The sequence below is a fragment of the Sabethes cyaneus genome, chromosome 1, assembly GCF_943734655.1.
Source record: "Sabethes cyaneus chromosome 1, idSabCyanKW18_F2, whole genome shotgun sequence".
NCBI classification, from domain to species: domain Eukaryota; kingdom Metazoa; phylum Arthropoda; class Insecta; order Diptera; family Culicidae; genus Sabethes; species Sabethes cyaneus.
This window is the reverse complement of record NC_071353.1, coordinates 171,493,916-171,516,447: the sequence shown is the minus strand read 5'-3', so window position 1 is coordinate 171,516,447 and position 22,532 is coordinate 171,493,916. Positions and strand designations below refer to the sequence as shown.

General features: G+C 41.3%; 2 protein-coding genes and 2 non-coding genes across 4 annotated transcripts; all 4 read right to left on the bottom strand.

Moving 5' to 3' along the window:
• Positions 1–1,271: 1,271 nt before the first annotated feature.
• Positions 1,272–15,776, bottom strand: LOC128743775 (D-beta-hydroxybutyrate dehydrogenase, mitochondrial). The gene is made up of 4 exons (XM_053840439.1): positions 15,373–15,776; positions 2,447–2,658; positions 1,707–2,376; positions 1,272–1,498 (listed from the first exon to the last, which is right to left on the bottom strand). Exons 1-4 carry the CDS (start codon positions 15,696–15,698, stop codon positions 1,459–1,461), a joined length of 1,248 nt encoding a protein of 415 aa, XP_053696414.1. The 5' UTR covers positions 15,699–15,776; the 3' UTR covers positions 1,272–1,458.
• Trnat-ugu (transfer RNA threonine (anticodon UGU)) lies at positions 2,711–2,783 on the bottom strand. Its single transcript has one exon. It is a non-coding gene; the product is annotated as a tRNA-Thr (tRNA).
• Positions 15,777–16,438: 662 nt separating the features above from the next.
• On the bottom strand, positions 16,439–17,412 carry LOC128732732 (60S acidic ribosomal protein P2). Its single transcript, XM_053826064.1, has 4 exons — positions 17,346–17,412; positions 16,877–17,151; positions 16,738–16,802; positions 16,439–16,546 (listed from the first exon to the last, which is right to left on the bottom strand). Exons 2-3 carry the CDS (start codon positions 17,148–17,150, stop codon positions 16,741–16,743), a joined length of 336 nt encoding a protein of 111 aa, XP_053682039.1. The 5' UTR covers position 17,151; positions 17,346–17,412; the 3' UTR covers positions 16,439–16,546; positions 16,738–16,740.
• LOC128733239 (small nucleolar RNA Me28S-Am982) lies at positions 16,611–16,692 on the bottom strand. Its single transcript, XR_008411913.1, has one exon. It is a non-coding gene; the product is annotated as a small nucleolar RNA Me28S-Am982 (small nucleolar RNA).
• Positions 17,413–22,532: the final 5,120 nt, after the last annotated feature.

Sequence of the window (22,532 nt, the reverse complement as noted above, 5' to 3'; positions counted from 1 at the left end):
AAGAAACGGGTTTTACTCCGTGAGATACACGTTTTCTCGTTGATCGCTCCACCGCTCTGGTAAAATTGGGCCTTGAAGTCACGGATCCTCCACACATTCTTGCTTTTGCGACAGATCTCCTGCAGTACCACGATGCCAAACTGTCGGGGCTCTTATTGATGGAGCAACACCCTGTTACCATCCACGAAGTTCAGCGATCCGCAGTTGCAGGTACCAAGTTTCATGATGGTGCTGCCATCGTAGAGGTGTAGTACCGAGGCAGCACATTTGCTATTTCAGCCGCCCGCTCTGACACTGTCGTGAGCCGCCACTAACCTGGAGTACGCCGTAAGTCAGTATAATGATTATCCAAACATGCTGCTCTTGGTTCGTTCGGCTTCTCTGTTTGATCTTTTGTTCGGTTTTTCTAGGTAGGACTTGTTTTTTGGAATATTTTGTAGTTCTCTATAGTATTATGGTCGTTATTGCAATTAAGCCCAGCAATATTAAATCGTCTACCACTGCTTATGCTGTGAGGCTGATATTTCTTTCTCTTGAACCTCTTCCTCTCATAACCTTTGTCATTTATGTAACGGCCAGTCTAACCGGCTTGGCCACGTCCTTCTTAGTCTACTAAAAAATTCATGCTACAGCACCGTCGTCCCCAAACTTCTTCGAAATTTGAAATTGCGGAACTCAATCTCAAATGTTGGCGCGAAGCGCTTTCCGGTTGGAAGTTCCAACATAGAAAAAAACGTCACTTTTTCATTGCTTCTAGAACAGACCACTGGGAGTCTCAGGGTCTGTGATGAAAACTTCCAGAAATAATGTCACTTTTACGCCTTCCGAAGCTATTGCTTAACTCTGTAGGTACATACTTAAAACAAATGAAACCTTACTCACCTCGGCTGTTTTTTTCTACTTGGTTTTTCTCTATAACCGTTTACACCTCCGTAGATTTCAAGGATCACAATAAATGATGATATGAAACACAACCATTAAGTACAATCGGATTGAAAATAATCTTCATACGATTTTGTTTATGCGTTGCTTAGCTGTAGAAAATTTCATGGCTTGCTATTGAGATGCGTTTAGACTGGCAACAAGCAACTTGCAACTTGTTCAGCGTACACTATAGTGGAACTGCCTTCTAGAAGGCCGTGCCCTGATACTAATAAATTCAATGAACCATTTTAGGCGAGTAAAAGTGTTACGGAATGGAAAAAGTTAGCAGTCGCATTCCATTTTTTGTAAATGTAAATGTATATTGCTAAAATATTTTTACTTACTCAATATATTTTGACTTATCAAAGAATAAATCCACATTAATCATAATCAAGAGTTATAATCATTATAAATGCTCTGCCAACAGCATCTATTAGCAGTAGAGTCAAATTCCGATACCAGTTTAAGCAGTATAACTCAAACAAAAGACATCAAAAGCGAACAGGAAGACGTTGTGCACAAATCAGCTTTTTCTTAGTTCCCAGTGGGCGGGCATCTATTCGAAGCGTCACTCCTAAAATGTATAGTAACATAATCAATCTTTCGAACGCTGTCTACTTGGACTTAGCAAACGCAAAAAAGCATTATACAAATAGAACCATTGTTCAGATCAATGTATTATTTTGCGAGCATGTTAGCACTACAAGAACCATTCACCACCAGTTTAGTTGTGCCTCTACCAGACCCAGCGATCCTTCTACAAACCAGCCCCGATAGCATACCCTCCAACACGTTTCTCCACTGGTCGATACTCCGGCATGGCTATAAAGCGACGCACCAACCAGTCCCGAACCGGTGTCGGTGTGATACAGAACAGCCAATGGTACACCCGGTAGCGCCAGGGTTCACATTTGTACAACCGCTTGGGCCGTTCGTTGGTAATAGCATCGGAAAATTTGCGCAAAACCTCATGATCATCCGGTAAATTTTGCACCGGTTTCGCATCACCAACCACCCGCAGATAGGCATTGTACTCGTCGAAGTAGGAACCGTAGAACTCCAACTGTTCCGCATTGAAGCCAGCCCTCATTTGGGCGGCGTATTGATTCTGTCTGCCACACAGATTGGTTTGCATCACCAACGAGCCGGGAATGAAATCAATTACTCGTACACCATAGCAGGACATTTCCATGCGTAAACTATCGGTCCAGAACCGGAGTGCCGCCTTAGTCGCCGCGTAGGTCGATATACCCGGTAGGGCTTGCAACGCACAGTGACTGGTCACGTTGATAAGCTTGCCGCGGTATTTACGTAGCAAGGGTAAAAACGATTTGGTCACTCGCATCGTCCCCAGTAGATTAACGTTGATTTGTTGCGCAATGTGTTCGTTCAGTTGCCATTCAAACTCCCCGAAACACATAACGCCCGCATTGTTGACTAAAGCGAACAGCTCTGTAAAAAGAAAGGAAAATATTTGATTTCAGATAAAGCTCAACAACTACAAGCAGCAATACTTCCTTACCAAAGGATGGATTATTTTCCAAGAAAGTCTTAACGGACTTGTTGACCATCAGTACGCTTTCCTCGAGCGTAATGTTTAGCTGTTCCACATGCAGACGGTTACTATCATTTTCCGCTGACTTTTGTAAAAGTTTGGCTCCTTCCGATTCCTTGTTGAGACAACAGGCAAAAACGACGAATCCCAGCCGGTGGCACAGCCTAGCGATGTTATAACTGGAATTGCAACAACAAAAAAAATTAGGTTGAGAAAGAAAAAAAAAACACCTGCCTCCTGTGAGAATCGAACTCACGACCGCTGGTTTACAAGACCAGCGCTCTGCCTACTGAGCTAAAGAGGCTCATGATGCAAGCGATTCGTAGTGAAGCATAAAAACGCGAGCTCCGTTCTGTCGCAGCTACTATAGGGGAACCATTAGGAAAGTGAAACATATCACACGTTCTGATGCCTTCTGTACCGAAGATAAAGAAAGGTACAAAATGTTTAGGAAAGGAAATACAGAAGAGCGGACCGAAATTTGAAATTTTAATCAGGATTTATCTGAATAGTGATGAAAGGAATTTTTTCTAGGATTATATAATGCTTTGTTCTGGCAAACAATGTGAATCTAATTATTCGTATATGTGCACTAAGAGTAAGCCCAGCAGCATAAGGAATATGATTGTTTTGTAAAATCTGGGAGCAAATATTGTGATTTTTTCCTAAAAGAATGCCTGTGTTGTTTCCAATAAAAGGTATGAGGACGAACAGTGCTTTCAAGCGGTTATTTTACAATCAAATAAAAGTAATTTTTTGTATAGAAAAAGTAAAATTCATCAACCAGTGTGGATGAAACCAGAACCCGATGGAAGTAATATCGTTATTTAATTCTATTCGAATAATTTTCAATGAATATGACGTATAAATAAATTAAATCGCAAAAGAAATTCGTTTTGTGGTTACGGCACTGTTTATACTGCTTCACACTGGTGCTGTTCCATCTCCAGGGAACGTAAGTTAGAGGCCCACTATTGATAATATATTCCACATCCAATGTAATCGTCTCCAGAATTTCATAGCTCGGATGATCAGCTTGAAAGCAACAATGTCTTTACAAGCTGCACTAAGCACTCCCACGGTCCTCCCATGTGTGGTACAAAGACGTCGGGTTGAAATACCAGGCAGTTTTTGACTTACTAAAGGTTACAACTGTGCTTCTAAAATGTTACCTGCTCCTACATGGCAAGGATGCAAATGTGCGATTGACGTCGATAGTCTAGCAGGTAGAACAGTTTCACGTGGTTTTATTTGTGATGTCAGACAAGTAGACAAACCCAAGTTGCGCCTTTCAGGACTGTTCTGGTTTTTGATTTAATTTGGCAAAATTGTATTTATAATTGTAAAATAATTAGCATTACCAAAGTGCTATGCATAACTTTTGCGCAGACTTTGCTTAGCCGGTCGGTAGGGCCAAATAAGCAAGTTCAGAACACAAAAAGCAAGGCAGTGCTGGCGCCCATGTTTGACCACGGTTGATCCGAAACAGTTAATCACTGTTTGTGTAAACAGTTCCAGCCTTTTCTCCGGCAAAGGTACCATCAGACTTTTGGGAATAGAACGACCAAACTGTGGAAGAGTCGGACGGCTAAAAACGGAAACCACAACCATAGTCGGCCAACTTCACTGTGGTGTCAACCTGATTGGTGTCACTAAAGGAGAAGAAATGACTCAGGGTAGACTATTGGTCAGACTATTGGTGTCACTAAAGGAGAAGAAATGTCTCAGGGTAGACTATTGGTCAGAAGACTAAGTCCAGTCAAATCACCCGAAGCGAATCAAAACCATTTCGTCAAAAGACCGAGGCTGTTCAATACTTTTTGCTAAAGTGAAGGTAAATCAAAATCAAAATGAAAGAGAGAATACCTTAAAGCTGCTTAAGGAATCAAGAATGGAGGCGATTGGAAGGCCTGTTGAATCCGAAAACGGCCCGGCAAGTACAACTAAATGGCCTCCAATCTACTCCTTTGTTCTAAGTCGATTCAAGGTCGACCCGCTGCCTTGGAAAACTACCCGATGACAAAGATGGAACTGATTGAAGAGTTCGTCTTTGCTACGGTGTAATAGCAGAGGGAAGCAGAGCCGAGCAGAGGATACTGCGCAGTGACTTAAAAAGGGTGTTCCGGACATCGGATTATAGGAAACAGATGAACTAATGGTTCTAGATAGCAAATTCATCCTTAAGCCAGACGTTACGGCCAAATGACAAACGACAATTCAACTATTCTGGCTCTAGTAGAGACCCACGGACGCTTGAAGGGTTTTAGAGAGAAACTCCATCAAGAGTCATTTATTTATTTATTTATTTATTTATTTAGCTTATTGTATCCATCCAACATAATGTCTTAATGAATAAAAATACATAAAAAATAGCACAGTACAATTATCACATTGCGAAGGAGTCAGATGCAGTGATTCTGCTTGAGAAGGTGCTGGTGCTTTCTCCAAACTCGAACAAGTCTTCAACAGAGGCAAAAGCGCGCAACATCGAAGACATGTGTTCATTGTACCCGAACGCAGTACGATGAAACCTTGGTTGAAGCAACGATCCATTCCTCAGGAACCGCGATGGAACTCGGAAATCCAGTAACGACAGCAATCGTGGACAGTCGACATCGTTGTTTAGAAGCTTGGCAACAAAAGTTACCTGTTGAATTTTCCGGCGTCTAGTTAAAGTGTCAATGTTGATCAGTTTACAGCGATCACGGTAAGGTGGGAGATTCATAGGGTCACGCCAAGGCAAGTTGTGTAGAGCAACGCGGATGAATCGTTTTTGGATTCTTTCAATTCTTAGATCCCATGTCAGTTGATGAGGGAGCCAAACTAGAGCTGCGTTTTCCAGAATAGGTCGTACTAGTGAACAATACAGAGCCTTGAGACTGTAAGGGTCGTTAAAATCTTTGGCTATTTTCGTTATAAATCCTAATTGTCTATTAGCTTTGGCGATGATAGCTGACCGATGATTGGTAAAGGTGAGTTTTTTGTCCATCAGAACTCCCAAGTCATTGATTTCTTCGACCCTGTTGAGCTTAACGCCTTAAATGTGATAGTCGAAAACTATTGGCTGTACGGTACGGTGAAATGTTATGACGGAACACTTTGGTACACTGACAGTTAGTTTATTGCGTTTGCACCAATCAACGAAAATATTTAGTAATCTTTGTAGATGATTGCAGTCTTCGAAACATCTCACCACAGTATACAGCTTTAGATCGTCAGCGTAAATAAGTATACAGCCACCGTCGAGCAATAATGCAACATCGTTGAAATAAATAGTGAACAGCAGTGGTCCCAAGTTACTCCCATGGGGTACCCCACTTTGGTTACCAAATGGCGATGAAGTACATGCACCTATTTTTACACGTAGCGTTCTGTCGCTAAGGTATGAGTTGAGCCATTCAATCAAGCAATCGGAGGTTCCAAGACGACGTAGCTTGTGCAAAAGAATGCGATGATCTATTCTATCAAAAGCTGCTTTGAGGTCAGTATAAATCACGTCAACCTGAGCTCTCGATTCAATATGTGCAAAACAAGTAAACGTGAAGTCTAATAAATTCGTAGTAACTGAACGGCCAGGCATGAATCCATGTTGGTCTGCAGAGATATAACATTTTGCGGTGGAGATGTTGTGCGAAACAATTATTTCTAATAATTTCGATGCTGCCGAGAGATTGGTAATTCCACAAATTACCTACAAATGCTACAAATTAGTCAGTTCATAAACTCACGTGGACGGTGTCTAGACCTAGCCTTTGTCAACATTCCGGATGATGTGGAATTAGTCGAACCAGCAGAACTGTTAGTACCTGTTGATTCTCATCACATACCGCCCTATACGTATTGTTTGACATTAACAGTGATGTGTTTGAAGAAGAAAAGCAACAAAATGGTAGTATGGCCTTGGATTTATTTGGATGTGTCAACCTTCTGCAAAAAACTACTTGAAATCCTAAATATATATATGTTCCTCGTGTACGTCTTGCGCGTGACCTGCGAAAGCCTTGCTGGACTGCTGAGCTTCGCCTTATGACGAATATGCTTTGTAAAATGAGAAACCACTACCCTAAGTCGAAAACTACAGCCAACCGCAGCTCTTTTCGTAACATGGAAGCTGCATATAAGAATCTTCACGCCAAAACTTACAGGTTACATATGCTAAACGTGCAACAGAATTCAAAGCATAACCAAAAGCATTCCATCAAGAAGACTGGCAACTCTGCCAAAAATCGAGAGACAGTAACAGCAATGCTATCTGGCGAGTTAAAGTTGAACTAACACTTACTAGTGTATGTAAATCAAAATATGGATGTACACAAACACGTATGCAATGCATTGCCACACTCGCACACATCTTTTCCCTGCAATACATGTCGCTTTTCTCTAGCTACCGCGATAATCGGGAATGGAATCTTTCGGATAAGAGAGGGTTTCACACCGTGACTTAGAATAATTACTGGATTTATTCAAGTTCACGAATCGTTGCAATAGGACCGGTCCTTTGCGCTCTTACTTGAGTACTGCCTCTTCAAAGTTAACTTAACTTTATTTAAGTTTAGAGAGACACAATATTAAAGAGAGGACGAGTGCAAAAGATTGGTTCTAGGGTTGATCAAAATAATTCTCCACATTCGGTTCTCTTGACAATCATCCGGCCCGGATGATATACTAACCTGCTTCAGTTAAATACTATCACTGCAGTTTTCGCCTTCCCAGTCATCATACTCATCGTCTTCATCATTTGGCACGAAACGTTTCATATATTCTGCACATATCGAAGTCCTGATTGGACCTTCCACGTCTCCTACCTTCTCGACATCATATCGCTCGTTTCTTTTTTTCTTGGTAACCCGATATGGTCCCAAAAACTTCGCTGCTATCTTCAAACGGCTGCCAAACTGCGTTCTACTAATAACCACCAGATCTCTTACTTCGTATCCTTCAGCTTCCTTGCGATTCTTGTCGAAATTCGTTTTCATCTCCTGCTGGATCTTTTCAATGTTTGCCCGAGCTTCGATACGGGCTGTCTCCCTGAAACTATCGAATTGTTTGACCCACTCTGCTTCTACTGCTTCCGCCAATCTGACATCTCCCGGTGAAAGCATTTTGGTGCCGAACATTAACCCGTGAGGAGCTCGACCGATACTCCGTTGAATCGTATTGTTCAGGAATCGCTGCAAGTCTCCTACGTATTTGTACCAGTTTTACGGTTTATCACTAGAAAGTTTTGCTAGCGTAGGTACGATAACGCCATGTACTCTCTCTACCTGGCCATTACCGCGTGGTACACCTGTAGTAATTCAAATATGTTCGATCTGCTCCGGTTCACAATATTCTTGGAAAGAAGTTGACGTGAATGCTGAACCACGATCGGAAATAATGCGTCTTGGATTTCCAAAAACACATTTTTGATAGTCAAGTTTTTTAGTACTTCTTCTGCAGTAGTTGATTTGACTGGATAAATCCAAACAAATTTGCTAAACGCGTCGATAGCGGTGAAAATTTAAGGTATTGCTTATTTGACGCGGTGAGAGATCCCAAATGATCGATGTGGTACGTTGACAATGCAAGCAGTCAGGCCTGCCCTCCATTACGGAATTAGATGGCGAAATGGCCAATAATGCTGCCGATATTGGCAGCAAAGTTCTCCAGTGTGTTTTGCAACGAAGTACTTACAACAAGCCAAGTATCGGATGCCGCAAGTATCGTTCCTCGCTTTGATCACCCTTCCGCATCGATGAACATTGATGCCAACATGATTCTGGCCGCTTCTGCAAAGCTCAAACATTCGCACTCTCCAGGCCCGGATGGGATTCCGGCTACGCTGCTCTAGAAGTGCATTGCTGGTTTGCTTCAGCCTCTCATTCTCCTGTTTCGTCTGTCCATCTCTACTGGACAATTCCCTGCAGCTTGGAAGCAAGCATTTTTGTTTCCGGTTCACAAAAAAGGCGATCGGTCGAAGGTCGATAACTATCGAGGAATTTCTGCGCTGTGTGCCACGTCGAAATTATTCGAGCTAGTGGTCATTAAATCACTTTTTTCGCATTGCCAACAAGCGATTGCAGATGAGCAACACGGATTTCTCCCAAAAAGTTCCTGTGCTACGAATCTACTTTGCTTCACTAGCTATGTAACTGACAGCTTCATTGGACGAGCTCAAACCGACACGATTCACAGGCCTCTCCGCTGCTTTCGATAAAGTTAATCATCGCATCGCTGTCGCTAAAATAGATAGGCATGGTGTGAGTGTGAAAATTGGTAATGTGACTTCCGCTTCGTTCCCTGCTACTTCCGGGATTGCACAAGGCAGCCATCTGGGTCCGCTGGTGTTTGTCCTGTATTTTAACGATGGAATCCATTCGCTAGAATGCCCACGTCTAGCTTTCGCGGATGATTTACGATTGTTCAACGCTGTCCGAAACATTGACGATGCTTTGTTTCTTCAACAACAGCTAAATGCATTTGCCAGTTGGTGCGAGACGAATCGTATGCTACTAAATCCGATCAAATGTTCTGTAATCACATTTACGAGGAAAAATCAACCGATTCACTTCAACTACAAACTCAATGGACTTTCAATTCAGCGAGTGGAACAAGTCAAGGATCTCGGCGTGTTACTTGATGTTAAGCTAACTTTCAAACAACACGTTTCATTGATTGTTGTCAAAGCCTCTAGACAACTAGGCTTAATTATGCGAATGACACGTGACTTTAACAGCATTGAATGTTTGGTAGCGCTCTACGGGTCACTGGTTCGAACTTCCCTAGAATACTGTTCCGTAGTATGGATCCCTCACTACAATAACGCTATCTACCGCATCGAAAGTATCCAGCGTCGCTTCGTACGCTACGCTCTTCGATTGCTTCCATGGCGACAGCCAATGAGGAATACTCGATACGAGTATCGTTGCCAACTCATCCGAATCGATACTCTCGAACTTCGCCGAGAAACAGCGCGATATCTTGACATCCAACATCGACTGCCCTACCATCCTTCGTCAAATCAACTTGAATGCACCAACCAGATCACTGAGGAGGTTATCTCAACTAAACTTACCTTTTCGACGGACGAATTACAGTGCCAACAGCACTATCTCTGGTCTACAGCGTTCTTTCAACCGAATTTCGGCGGTTTTGAAGTAGGACTACTTCTTTGATTTCTATATTGGGGTGCACTTTAGAAAAACGAAAAGGGAACATGTAACGAAAAGTGGTTATGGTTTGCACGCCTATAACTCAGTCATCCGTCAACAGATTCTAGAGATATTGGTATCAATCGATTGGAAATTTTTCAAAAAATCCATAACAATACAATAGATTCCATGCTTTCCAAACAAACGTTTAATAATTGAGAAAATTTTAGACGGATATTCATTATTTCATTATTTTCATGTTTTTGCCTTCCCACGCCAATGCTTCCCTAGCACAGATGACAGAAATATATACGAAATGAGCTATGGGTTAAGCTGACCTTTAATTGTATTTAATTTACGCTCTATAGAATCCGCTCGAAAATTGTTGAGCTTCAGCGGTTGCTGCTTGCTCGGAATAAGGCATCGAAGACATTCAAATTCACCAAGCAAGACGCCAAAAAACCGAAGAAGCCACCGACTCGCCCGCCAGCGAACGATATGGTTTTTGCTGTTATCAATACCCAGTAAAATCAATGGATCCTCGCTGCAAGCCGTTAGAAGTGAATCACCGCAAGCCACAATTGTGACGTTCCAAGGTTGGACACATTCGTGAAAAAGGTTTTGAAATTAGCTGTCGAAAAGCTGGTCCAAACAAAAAGAACAGGCGCTTCCGATTCGTTCAAGGTTGATAAAACGTACGAAAACAATTTATCTTTGCTAACTGCTGCAAAGGCGGCTCCGATTAAAGCTGTACTAGTAAATATGCGATGGTGCCCCCGAACAAAAATCTACTAAGCCAATGAAAACCGTAGCAAAGGCACCGAAAGCCCCAGAGTCAAAGGAAGTCGTTCCAGCGGAGAAGGTGCCCGAAAAAAACTGCTGCCTAGATGTAAATTTCGTTGATTTGCATTACTAATATCTGGTAGAAAACAATCAGTTCTTTTAAGAACTACTGAATAAAAGTATACGAAGCAGTAAAATTGATTTTTCTCACATTTTAATGTGATGTTGGCAGTTTAGTATGAGCGTTCGAAGTACGAGCCCGTCAGAAATTACATGTTTAAACTGTATTAAGACAAACCTTCCGAAGAATATTTCTGTCTTCTTTTTCCTATCGCGCTTTGCGGCCTTTCCACTGATTTTCGCAGGCATGAAGACGATGTCGATGCTTCATATTAGGTTGCTCTTGCTCTGCAGAAACTGGTAGCTCTTCATTAAGGAAGCACCGGACACCGGTTTTGTTCAAACAATGTACGGAGTACGGTTTCGTTGTACCGCCTTTCTTTCGTGTCTATGATTCTCTGCCCTACGTTGATCCGCCTTTGTTACAACTTGGTGCCGTTTGCCCTGGTATATAATCAGAAGTAAGCCGGTGAACGGCATCATTTTCGCAGTGACATCGGTACGGTACAGAGCAGACAGCAGAGAGTTGCGATTATATCTCCCTCACTGGACTCGGCAAACTGGTAAAACGCAGCGCAGCGGCAGCAGCCGATCATTGTTTGGTGTAGAGTGCGCAGAACGCGTTGGTACCGGAGCATCGATCTATTATCTGCTATATTAGAATATTTGGTTGCGGGAGCGGAAGAGCTTGAATTAATGGAAAATGCTCTGTCCGGTAACCATTGTCACCATTGCCCTGGGAGGTGTTGTTTCAAACATTCAAGCCATTCCTGCTGGCCGGATTTTCAACCTCATAAATTACCACAACCCGTCCTTTTTAGGACCAACGAATTTGTTAATGAAGAGATGAAAATTTTCTGTATACTAAATTTCTTTAATTAAATTTCTAAATGTCGCTGATTCTTTAAATCATGAAGAATTTCTTCTGATTTGATCTATAAAACGTTAAATATGTGGTGACTCACCATGCGGTCTTCTAACTCATGACGTTGCTTTAATTTTATTTTTGCTAAAAATTTTTGCCTTCCCACGCCAATACTTCTCTAACACGGATGACAGAAATATATAGGAGAACAGCTATGGATTAAATTCCCTTTGAATCAAAGGGATCAAAGGGATTAATTTACGTTCTATAATCGAACCGCTCGAAAATCGTTGAGCTTCAGCTGTTCTTTCCCGGAATAAGGCAACGAAGACATCCAAATTCACTAAGCGAGACGCCAATAAACCGAAGAGTCAATGGATCCTCGTTGCAAGCCGTCTAGAAGTATATCGCCGCCAGCTACAATTGTGACGTTTCAAAGTTGGACACATTCGTGAAAAAGGCTTTGAAGTTAGTTTTCAACAAGAGAAAGCTGGTCCAAACAAAGAACTGGCGCTTCCGGTTCGTTCGCCTACCAAACTTGCTAGCGAGAAGCAAGATTACTAAGTCAATGAAGACCATAGCAAAGGCATCGAAAACTCCAAAGCCAAAAGAAGTTCTAACGGAGAATGATGTCCGAAAAAATCTGCTGCCAAGCAGTAAATTTCTTCGATTTGTATTATTAACAGCTGGTAGAAAACAATCAGTTCTTTTAAGAACTACTGAATAAGTATATGAAGCAGTTGAATTGATTTTGCGAACGGCATCATTTTCGCGTTGTTTGGGTTACAAATAATAATGAGAGTTACGATTTTATCTCCCTGTCCGGACGCGGCAAAGGTGGTAAAACTCGGCAGCAGCCGATTATTGTTTGGTGTGGAGTGGAAATTACGCCGACCGTGTTGGATTCAAAACATCGATGTATTTAAAACAAAGCTGCCAGACTGGTGTAGTATTTTGCTTACGAATGATTAAATTGAAACTTTCATTCTTTACTTTGCTTGTTTATTATTTAGCTGCGAAAATTGTAAAACTTCTGCGACCTTGCCATTTCCAGCACACCACAGACGACCTTCATAGCGTAATGGCGAATTGCTGTAAATTACGGCATCACGAAACAAAATGCAGATGCCAGCGGTCCAGTGCCAGTCCAGGCAGAATCGTAATCGTGTTCCCAACCTTCCTTAACAAAACAGCAGCGTGTCCATGATGTAGTCGAAACCAGAGATGCCATATTTTCTAAAAAAGTGTCTGGAACTGTTTGAAAACCGAAAAAATCGAGCAGTTTTCCAGATACTCGAATTTTCTGGTTTGAAAATAATCTGCGAAAATCTGTACACTTTTTTAGGAAGTCTGTGAAAGTTTAAAGAGCTTCGAACAAAAATCTGCATCAAAACAATAAAAGTCATAAAAACTGCAAATATCTGCAAATTTATACACTCAAAATATATTTCACGTCGAAGTTACCTGAAAAGTTATGTGAATATTTTCCACCCAGCTTTTCCTGTACTATTTACGTGATTTTCAGGTAGTTCGCACGCATACTAATGCGTTAACGTGAAAATCGGATAGATGTTATTATTTTTTCCAATAACAATCACCAAAAAGTCACGTAAATCCCTGTAGAGAAATTTACGTCACGTGGAAAGGACGTGTGAATTATTTTGAGTGTAATGATCTGCAAGACCGTTCCAAAAATCTGGAATTTGCAGACAAATCTGCAAGTCTGGTATCCCTGGTCGAAACAAATCGTATCACATACACATGTGTTTAAAGCTGCCTAGCGGAACCTGGGATGCCAGATTTTTGCAAAAAATAATCTGCGTCTACCCGAAACTGTTCGAAATAATTCCCCACATCTGCACCAACATATATCACATGTAAGAACACAATTCTTTAATGCGCAACTTGAGTATCTATATATGAAATTCATACAAATATCACCGGTTTTAGCATTGGGAGACGAATTTCACTACATTCGTAGTCCTACTTCAAGCCTGCGCCCGTGCCACTAGGCATGGACCCTTGTACTTTTTAATTTTAATTTATCACAACGAGTGTCACGTTCGAGTTTTGTCTGTATGTTTCGACGTTTTATGTATTAGTTATTAAGGTCCATTAGGGCAAGTCTTGCCTGTTGGTAAGAAATTTGAAATTTGATGTGTTTCGTATGCATCTCTGGAATACTCTCGAGTCCCTTCGAAACGCGCAGAGGGTTACGGCAAGGGGATGGACTGTCCTGTATGTTATTCAATATCCCTATTGAGGGGGTGATCCGACGAGCGGGCATCGAAACGATAGGCACGATTTTTACCAAGGGTAGCCAACTTCTAGGCTTTGCAGATGGCTTCGATATCATAGCCAGGAACTTTGCGACGGCGGAGGCACTCTACGCCAGACAGAAAGCGGAGTTTAGAATTGGGCTAAAAATAAATGCGTCGAAGACCAAAAATATGAAAGGAATAGGCTCAAAGGAAACAAACGCGCATCTCCCACGGACGGTAACCGTTGACGGTGACGGTGGTAGAGGAGTTCATGTATTTGGGATCGCTGGTGACCGCGGACAACAACACTAGTAAGGAGATTCAGCGGCTACGATCAGGAAGCATACGCCGCCGCACGAAGCTAACAATGTACAAAACCCTTACTAGACCGGTGGTTCTTTATGGACTTGAAGTCGTGACGCTGCTCACGGAGGACATACGCGCCTTTGCCGTGTTCGAGCGGAGAGTGCTGCGGACGATATTTTTCGGAGTACAAACTGAAAGTGGAGAGTGGCGGAGGCGTATGAATCATGAGCTACAGGCACTGCTTGGGGAGACTCCCATCGTACATCTAGCGAAAGTTAGCAGGCTACGGTGGGCCGAACACGTCGTAAGGATGCCGGACGACAGTGCGACGAAAATAGTCCTCTTCAACAACCTCACCGGCACCAGGAACAGGGGGCCCAACGTGCACGGTGGCTCGACCAGGTCGAAAGCGATTTGCGACTTCTGAGACTAGGAAATTGGCGACTAGTGGCCCTAGACTGAGTTGAATGGAGACAATTGCTTAAAACAGCACGAGCCACCCCGGCTCTATGCTGAAGAAGAGGAAGAGCGAGGCATCATGTAGCTCTGTATTACTCTCAAGAGTACTCTGCAGAGTACAAGGTAATCCTCAACCAAATCCAAAAAAATCGACGTTACTCTCCGGCAGCAGCAAGCTGGATTCAGCGCTAACCGATCAAGTAAAGATCACATAATAATACTCTGCATTATATTGGAGCAGATGGTGTCCATTGACCTTAAAAAAGCATTTGACCGACTGAACCATAAAAACATCTCTGCCGCACTTTAGCGTAGGACTAGGACCAATAGATAAATTGATTGGCTGTTGCTCCCATTTTGTCTTTATAGCCTGCACTAAGCGCTCCCACGAACCTCCCCTGTATGCAGTACAGGCGGTGCCGGTTAATATACCTTGCAGTTTGACCATTAGCAAAGGTTCGTTAGGACACTGCCCTTCTCAAATGTTATTCATCCCTACAAAGTTCGCCCCGTTGGCCGATATGAGTGTCTGAGATGCACTTTGATGTGAACCCATGCCAAAATGCCTCGGGATAATAAATACCAAAATTAAAAAGAAAGGCTCCAATTTGCTGGCTACCTAAAATGATTATTATTATTAATATTCTTTATTTAAGAAGTTTTCAGCCTGCGGCTGTTTCGCCTCTTACCTAAAATGACTGGCATTTATCATATTTTCAGAAATCACCTAGTTTACGTGGCCAAAAAAAATCTGTTCTTGCCAAAATCGAGGTATGTCGAAATCGGAATCCTACTGTACTGTAAAGCCGGTAAAGCAAACATTTTTTTATGTTTACTCTCCCAGAATTGCGATAAAGCAAACTCTATCTCAAAAGTAAACAACATAAAATTAGGCATCGGCAATGAGGATTGCGTGCGAGTGATGCCACAATTTTGAATTGTTTGAAACAATTTTTTATTTGTACTCACCCTAGACCAGAGTCGCACCCGGTTACGATCACGATCAGCTTCTCGCGTGAAATTTGTTTTTCTTCCTTCTTTCCGGCATTGCTTACCCTATTGGCAACCAGCAACAGCAGCAGAGATCCTCCGGTTGTCAACGTAACATACTTGAGCACATCGAAGTTACTTCCTTGCTGCACAACACTCATTATTCCGAAGGCACCGGTTCCGAGCAAAAATAACGTTTCCGTAGCTAATGTTGTTAGCGGCGAGAAAGGACTGACACCCTTATGTTCCGATTCCGAAGAGACACCGACAACTACTGGCGCTTGATTTTCAACCTCCAAGATCATTCACACACTCACCGGACAACCGGACAGATATAGAACAAAGTCGAAAACGGAAACTTCTAAGCACAAATACATGAATTACAAATAAAGTTATGCTGAATTTTGAAAACCAAAACCAGAACGACCGGAATTAGGAATTAATATTCTTTCCGTCAGATGGAATCAACAGGAGTAACGGGAATAACTTGACAGAAATCAGAACGAAATCTACGGCATACTGCGTTTTTGAATGAGGGTATTTTTAGAATTGTCGATAAAGTAGTGCGATGCGCTGGTTACGTTCGTTGCGAGTCACGTTGATGGTAAAGTATCCGAGATGTCAGATTTAATCCTGTCCTTTTAAAGGTTTTTTTCGTAATGACACATGTCTGAAACGCTGGATTTTTTTAACTTCTTATGCAAAACGTATGCTGAATGATAAACAATAATATAGAGTATTTTTGGATAATGATTTGGGACTAACTCAAATCCTCTTGTATCGCAGTAATTAAAGTTTCATTATTTGGTAAGAACTGGGAAAAATTCCTGACTTTTCAGCAATTTCATAAAAGCCACCCTAAATGTTCTTAACATTTCGACCCCGGGATATGAAATAATCTGGTACGGGTGAGCTGCTTTTCAACAAACTAAACAATTATACCTATGCAAACAGCCGTACCAGTTCATACCAAGAAATGTCATAAAATAGTTTTGACATAGGACTACAGAAGTTCTTTCAATTACCAAAGCCAAAACTTACACCCTGTTGTTCTTAAGTGTTCTTTATTTTCTTCGTGCCGTACTTATTTCACAGAAATAAATATTTTGCCACCTTCCAACCGACATTCGTCGTAAAACTCCAATGGGTAGATCTGCAAATAAGAGGAAAATGTTTTGTACTTTCCGATAGTTTGCATTTTGTGACAATTTTAAAAGAAATTGCTTCAGTTGAAAAACTATTTTAACAGTCACGACTGATCAGTCGAAAGATGGTGATTAAGTTTAATCATCATATGAAGACCACTTGATTCAACACATCTAGAGTCGAATATCACAAACTTACCTTTTATTCAAAGAGACCGAAGCCCATGTCGTCATCCTCGGATTCGGATTCCTCCTTCTTTTCCTCTGAAAAAAAAAACAGAAAAAATGCAACATCGTAAACAATTTTGCGAGAGGTTATGTTTCATCGTGCCACTTACCCTTCTTCTCTTCAGCCGGAGCGGCAGCGGCAGCACCGGGTGCGGCGGCACCAGCAGCCGGAGCAGCTCCTCCGGCTGGCATCGAGGACAGCTTCTCGCGACCGGAAGCGATCAGTTCCTCCACGGACTTGCCCTTCAGCTCGCTGACGACCTTGGTGACGCGGGTCGAGTCTGACTCGATACCGACCGAGCTGAGGATTTTCTCGATGTCAGCATTGGAGGGGGAGGCGTTTCCGCCGAGGACAGCCAAAAGGTATGCGGCCACGTAACGCATTCTACGGAAGAGAAATGAAAGAAAGAAGTGAGTTTTGACATCACATTTTATGAGTAAGGGTGCAGCTGCTATCGAACGGAGAAAACGCGGGATTTATGACAAATTTTAACAGAATTTCTACATTCTAAACTGCATGCATTTAAAGCAATTATAGTGAACTACAGAAAAACCAAAGAAAATTACACTAAAGCTTACTTTTAAGTCGCTGGGACACGAAACGAGAGCAGCACAGAAATTAAACAGAACTCACTTGTTTGACGATCAAACTAGAAAGAGGAACAGGCAGATCGAGAGCCCGTAGCGGAAGTTAAAGTGTCATCGGCTGGATTGACAGTTTTAAATTGCCTAACTGCAGAAGAGACATCTTGCGGCAATACGGTGAATGAAGGCTAGGTTCGAGGATTCTACAAGTAGCTGGCGCTGCAATAAAATTTATTCACAGATTTCGAACTACTTTAAGGCTGTTTAAGGGCGTTAAAGTGGTTTTACAAACTACTGCCAAGTTTTCATTCGGCTCACAGCACAGCATATACTAATAAAACTTTAAACCTAACAATTACAGTGGACCCCCGTTCGTTTGAACGATTCCTCATGTAAACTAACGGGGTTACTTTTTAATTTGAACAACTGGTAACCCGAAATATGCTGAAACCTGTGTGAACTGGCCGCCCTGATCTTTGTTATTGTTTTGGTGGTTTGTTTTAGTTGGCAGTTGCAAGTGCGAATATTGCATTTTCCGATCGGATTTCTCTCTTAATCGTTAGGAAAACGAAATGTGAAACCGATTAAACACGCTAGATCAGTACAAACGAATCGAACAAATGATGTCATATTGAGAATGACATTTGAACCATTTTTAATTTGCACGTCGTGCAAACCAACGGGGTTCAAATTAAAAAGTGTTCAGATTAAAAATGGTCAAACGAACGGGGGTCCACGGTATTGGACCTGAACACATACTTTTTAAGTTACTTATACATTTTTTTTATATGTTTAAACATAAATATCAAAGAAATTTCTTAATTATTATGAGCCCATAAAAGGTAGTCATACACCTTTTAGAAATTTCATTTATGTGTGAACTGCCATAAAAATTATGTTTCATATCCTATCTAGCTTTTTACGAGTCATAATGGCGGACGTGTTCGTAATATTTGGACAGCATTTTTGACATTTCCCTAATAGAGCTTTCCAGTTATGTGTGTATTGGTGCTTGAAAATGAGGCAAACAACAACAGTAAACAAAAGAGATGCATTCCTTTGTAACCAAGGTACAGAATGAATTTCGTCTTCCGCTGGTTTAAATACCAGCAAATTTTCAACATATGTGCTTGAATTTGGAACAGGATAGAAAATTTGAGCGAAATATGTGCTCTGCAGTGCGGCAAACGGAGAAACACAACTAGTAATCGCTATTTTTCGGTTTGTTCCTCCAGCATCAGCTGTTCCCCAAAATGAGGTAAACATCATGTATATACACGCGTATTTCGTGTTCGCTAGTGTGGGTGCTTGAGCTGTCAGAAAGCTCTATACATCGCAGGTTTCCGCGCGTCACGGTAAAACTAAAGGAACGTACGGAAAGAAAAAGTGCGATGTATTTGGAAAATGTCAAAAATGCTGTTCAAATATTACGAACACGTCTCGAAAAAAGCTGGATAGTCGAAAATTATGTGCTCTTGTACATACTTTTAATGGGGCCATAAATATTATTCATGGCGATACAAATGATTTTTATGTGCCGCACACATATATGTTATGTATCAGATCAAACAGCAAAACATTATGTAGTTTCACACATAAACTTACTTATGTGTCCAAGTCCGCCGGTCCGGCAGAACAAAGGCATGAAATCAAAGATCTCCACTGCTGACGGTTACCCGCCATGGCTTTTACCTGTCGCCAGGACAGGTTGTCGTCTACAGCCCAGATGTCGTTGTTTGAACTGCGTCGCCATGACCCGTAACCCTCACACTCGACGTTATATATTTTTAGAATATTTGAGCGATTGTACAGCCATCCTACTGGCCATAACTATTCGGCTCTCATTTGTTTCCGCCCACCCTCCAGCACACACTCAGAGATCAGGCAGAGTTAATCTCGACCCGTGAGTAGAAAGTTTTGGAGCCACATCTTCGTTTGTCGACTCACAACGAGTTGGCGTGTTGAGGATAGACGAGAATCCAGGACTGAACCTCTGCTAGCGCATCATTCAAGTCCTGCTCCTCCCCTACTCTCCTCTCCACCTCATTCGTTTCTTTGTTTTTCGGCAGAGAGAACATGCACGGTAAGAAATCGTCCACTGCATCAGTGACCGGCTTGAAGCAGCAAGGGCAAATTACTGTGGAGGGTGCCCTGGTACTCCACAGGCTCCGTAGCGGCGAGAGAATTTATAGAACCCTCTCCACCGTTCATCCCTCGGCACGGGTCGCGTCACACCTTGGATTAGGGGTTCAACCAATCAAGTTTTGACGTAGGACTACGTCTTCAAGTCGTGCCTGGTTAGCGGTTATCGGTACTCTAATTTACCGAACAGAGAATTACGTTGAATGCGTTAGTGCAAGTTTATTGCAAGCAGGAGTTATGATAATCAAACAATCGGTTCTTTTAAGGGCCACACAGCGATTGAAGAGTTTTTTATATTTTCTTGCCCAGTTAATACCATAATTAACACAGTCAACGAGGGAAAAGTTGAATTTTTCGCCATTGCGGACGACCAACCAATGACGGTAATAAGTTTTCTGGTCACAGGTAACATTTTCTGCGACTTCCAATACGTCTGCAGGTTGTAAATGCTTTATCCGTGTCCTTTTGTAAGCCGCAGAAAAGTTGCGCAAAATTTTCAACTTTTTGAAAACTCGCGCGTACCGTCTACCGATTACCAAAGGAAAAGCACTATTCAACGTTACGTAGAAACATATCATACAAATTTATTTACTGTTTGGTTTAGTTACTAACTTGGTTTCGTTTTAATAAAATAGATTCAATCAATTCATGGATATAACTCCAAAATCGGTTGAGGATTGAATGTATACAATGTTTCTACTTTGATGACCGTTACGGATGTAGCTTGTATACATGAAGAATCGTATTATTATATCCAGCTTTTTACGCGCTATAATGGCGGACGCTATAAATAGTGTTCGTAATATGTGAACAATCTTTTTGACAACTCTGCATACATCAAAACTGGGCACTCTTCTCTTGTACCGCAGTGTTGCTCTTTCTTTCGTTTACGCAAAAGAAGGAAGGCAATAGTTTTGTTTACATTTCGCACAGTTTTGCTTTCCTTCTTTGACGTAAACGAAAGAAAGAGCACGGTAGTGTTGCAAGAGAAGAGTGCCAGATTTGATGTATGCAGAGTTGTCAAAAAGATTGTTCGCATATTACGAACACAATTTATAGCGGCCACCATTATAGCGCGTAAAAAGCTGGATACATGGATACATCCTACTATCGCTACAAAGAGACTTTCGTGGTCCTACGTCACCCATGCGGTCGTGTCTTGTGCACAACCCCTCTGATTTTTTAAAACTCAACATTCGTGATTTGGTGAAAAGAAACTCAACATTCTTGCAATTTGCATTATTTAAAAAATCGTAGTAAAAAAATATATTTTTGCACCATTGTCACTCGTATTGGGAGTACTTTCGAGAAAAAATAAGAAAAGGAGGGGTATGATCTGACGGAAAACCTCTATTGTGTTTGATTACATCATGGCAGCAACCAGTTTGGAACGAAAGACAACTGTGAAGGATTTGGGAATTCTGATTGATAGTAAACTAAGATTCGTAGAACATCCCAAGTAACCAAAAGTTCGAATATTATTTGACAAGCGAACTCAAAAGTTCACAGTTAGTTCATTTTCAGTTCCGTAGACCCTCCTTGCTGATTAGTAGTGTATATCAAGTGTACGTAGAACTAAATGCTTTAAGAAGTGCTGTAAGTACTTCATAGATACTTCAAAGCTTTTACGATGCTACATCAAGTTTTGAAGTAACCTTAGTTGCTAACAAGTTCTGCTTGTATGCTTCTGGCCACGAAATGATTGTAATTATTTTTATGTTTACATTTTTAGTGATCAAACCAGCAAACATTTTCATTTCACTCCATCACTCAAATAAATTTAATCAGAGCACATGTCTAATCAGTAAATATAATAAATTAGAATGCAATGCTTTTCATTATTTTTCAACTATGCGCATATCAAAAACATAGCTGTAGGCTCGGGTGTAGGTGAATATTTCACTATTACTTGATTGCCTGACTCCGAACTTTAATGTTCTATAATTAACTCACGCTGCACAAAGCTGCTGAAAGTTCTAAAACGTACTTATACTCAAGAATAACTTATTGGCAAAGTTCACATCACTTGTATACGGCAAATATGACGCAGTGGATCGGGATAGGATTACAACGCGGAGCGCCCGGGTTCAAACCCAACAGCAGGTGAATGCAACGAATATAGAAGTTAGGTAGAAGTATAAAAATAGAACATAGCAGTGCTGCTAAATATTAGCTTTTTCCTTATTTTTGACAGTTTATTTCGAAGCTGCTTAGTGTTCTATGCAGCGAACTCAAAACAACTTGAAAGTTCGGTTAATTACTTAAAAGAGAAGCTGCTTAACAAGTTATAGATCAATATACATAAAGCTGCTTAGCCCTCGTTAGACACCGTTATTCGAACTTTTGGTTACTTGGGATATCTCTGCTGTTCCGGCTAAGGCATACGCAATGTTGGAGTTCTTAAAAAGAACTATTGTTCTATTCATTTATTTGCCGATGATGTGCAAATATACTGCTGTGCTAATGGTGACTCTGATCTAAATGATGTTGCTCGCAAAATAAATCATGATTTAAACAAATTATCTGCATGGTCCAATACAAACCTTTTGTCGATCAATCCGAGTAAAACAAAGGCTGTATTATTTGCTAAAAACGTTAACTACATGACTCCTCCTCAGTTATTCCTACAAGGTGAACCTATTCAATTTTTTGATAAAGTTACCAACTTAGGTGTAATTTTTACATCTCAGCTTAAATGGGAAGCTCACATAAATGCCCAGTGTGGTAAAATATATGGAACGCTAAAACAGCTCAATTTGGCTACTAAAAATTTTAAAACATCAACTAAGTTAAAGCTTTTTAAATCAATATTGCTACCACATTTTGTTTATGGCGATGCACTCTACGCTAACACTTCTGTAGGAATCTTGAATAAATTTCGAATGGCGTTAAACGCTTGTGTTAGGTACGTATACAACCTTTCCAGATTTTCTCACGTTTCTCACCTACACAAGTCGCTATTAGGTTGCACCTTCTCAGATTTCTATAAATATAGGTCCTGTTTATCGATATTTAAGATAAACCATACTAGGAAACCTG

What these genes read in the sequence shown, in the direction of transcription:
- LOC128732732 (XM_053826064.1), bottom strand. Translation starts at nt 17,150, where the DNA reads ATGCGTTACGTGGCCGCATACCTTTTGGCTGTCCTCGGCGGAAACGCC. An exon ending in TCCGGCTGAAGAGAAGAAGG is followed by an intron (nt 16,803 to 16,876) that starts GTAAGTGGCACG and finishes TTTTTTTTTCAG; the next exon opens with AGGAAAAGAAGGAGGAATCC.
- LOC128743775 (XM_053840439.1), bottom strand. Translation starts at nt 15,698, where the DNA reads ATGATCTTGGAGGTTGAAAATCAAGCGCCAGTAGTTGTCGGTGTCTCT. An exon ending in GGGTGCGACTCTGGTCTAGG is followed by an intron (nt 2,659 to 15,372) that starts GTGAGTACAAAT and finishes TTGCAATTCCAG; the next exon opens with TTATAACATCGCTAGGCTGT. An exon ending in GGAAAATAATCCATCCTTTG is followed by an intron (nt 2,377 to 2,446) that starts GTAAGGAAGTAT and finishes TTCTTTTTACAG; the next exon opens with AGCTGTTCGCTTTAGTCAAC.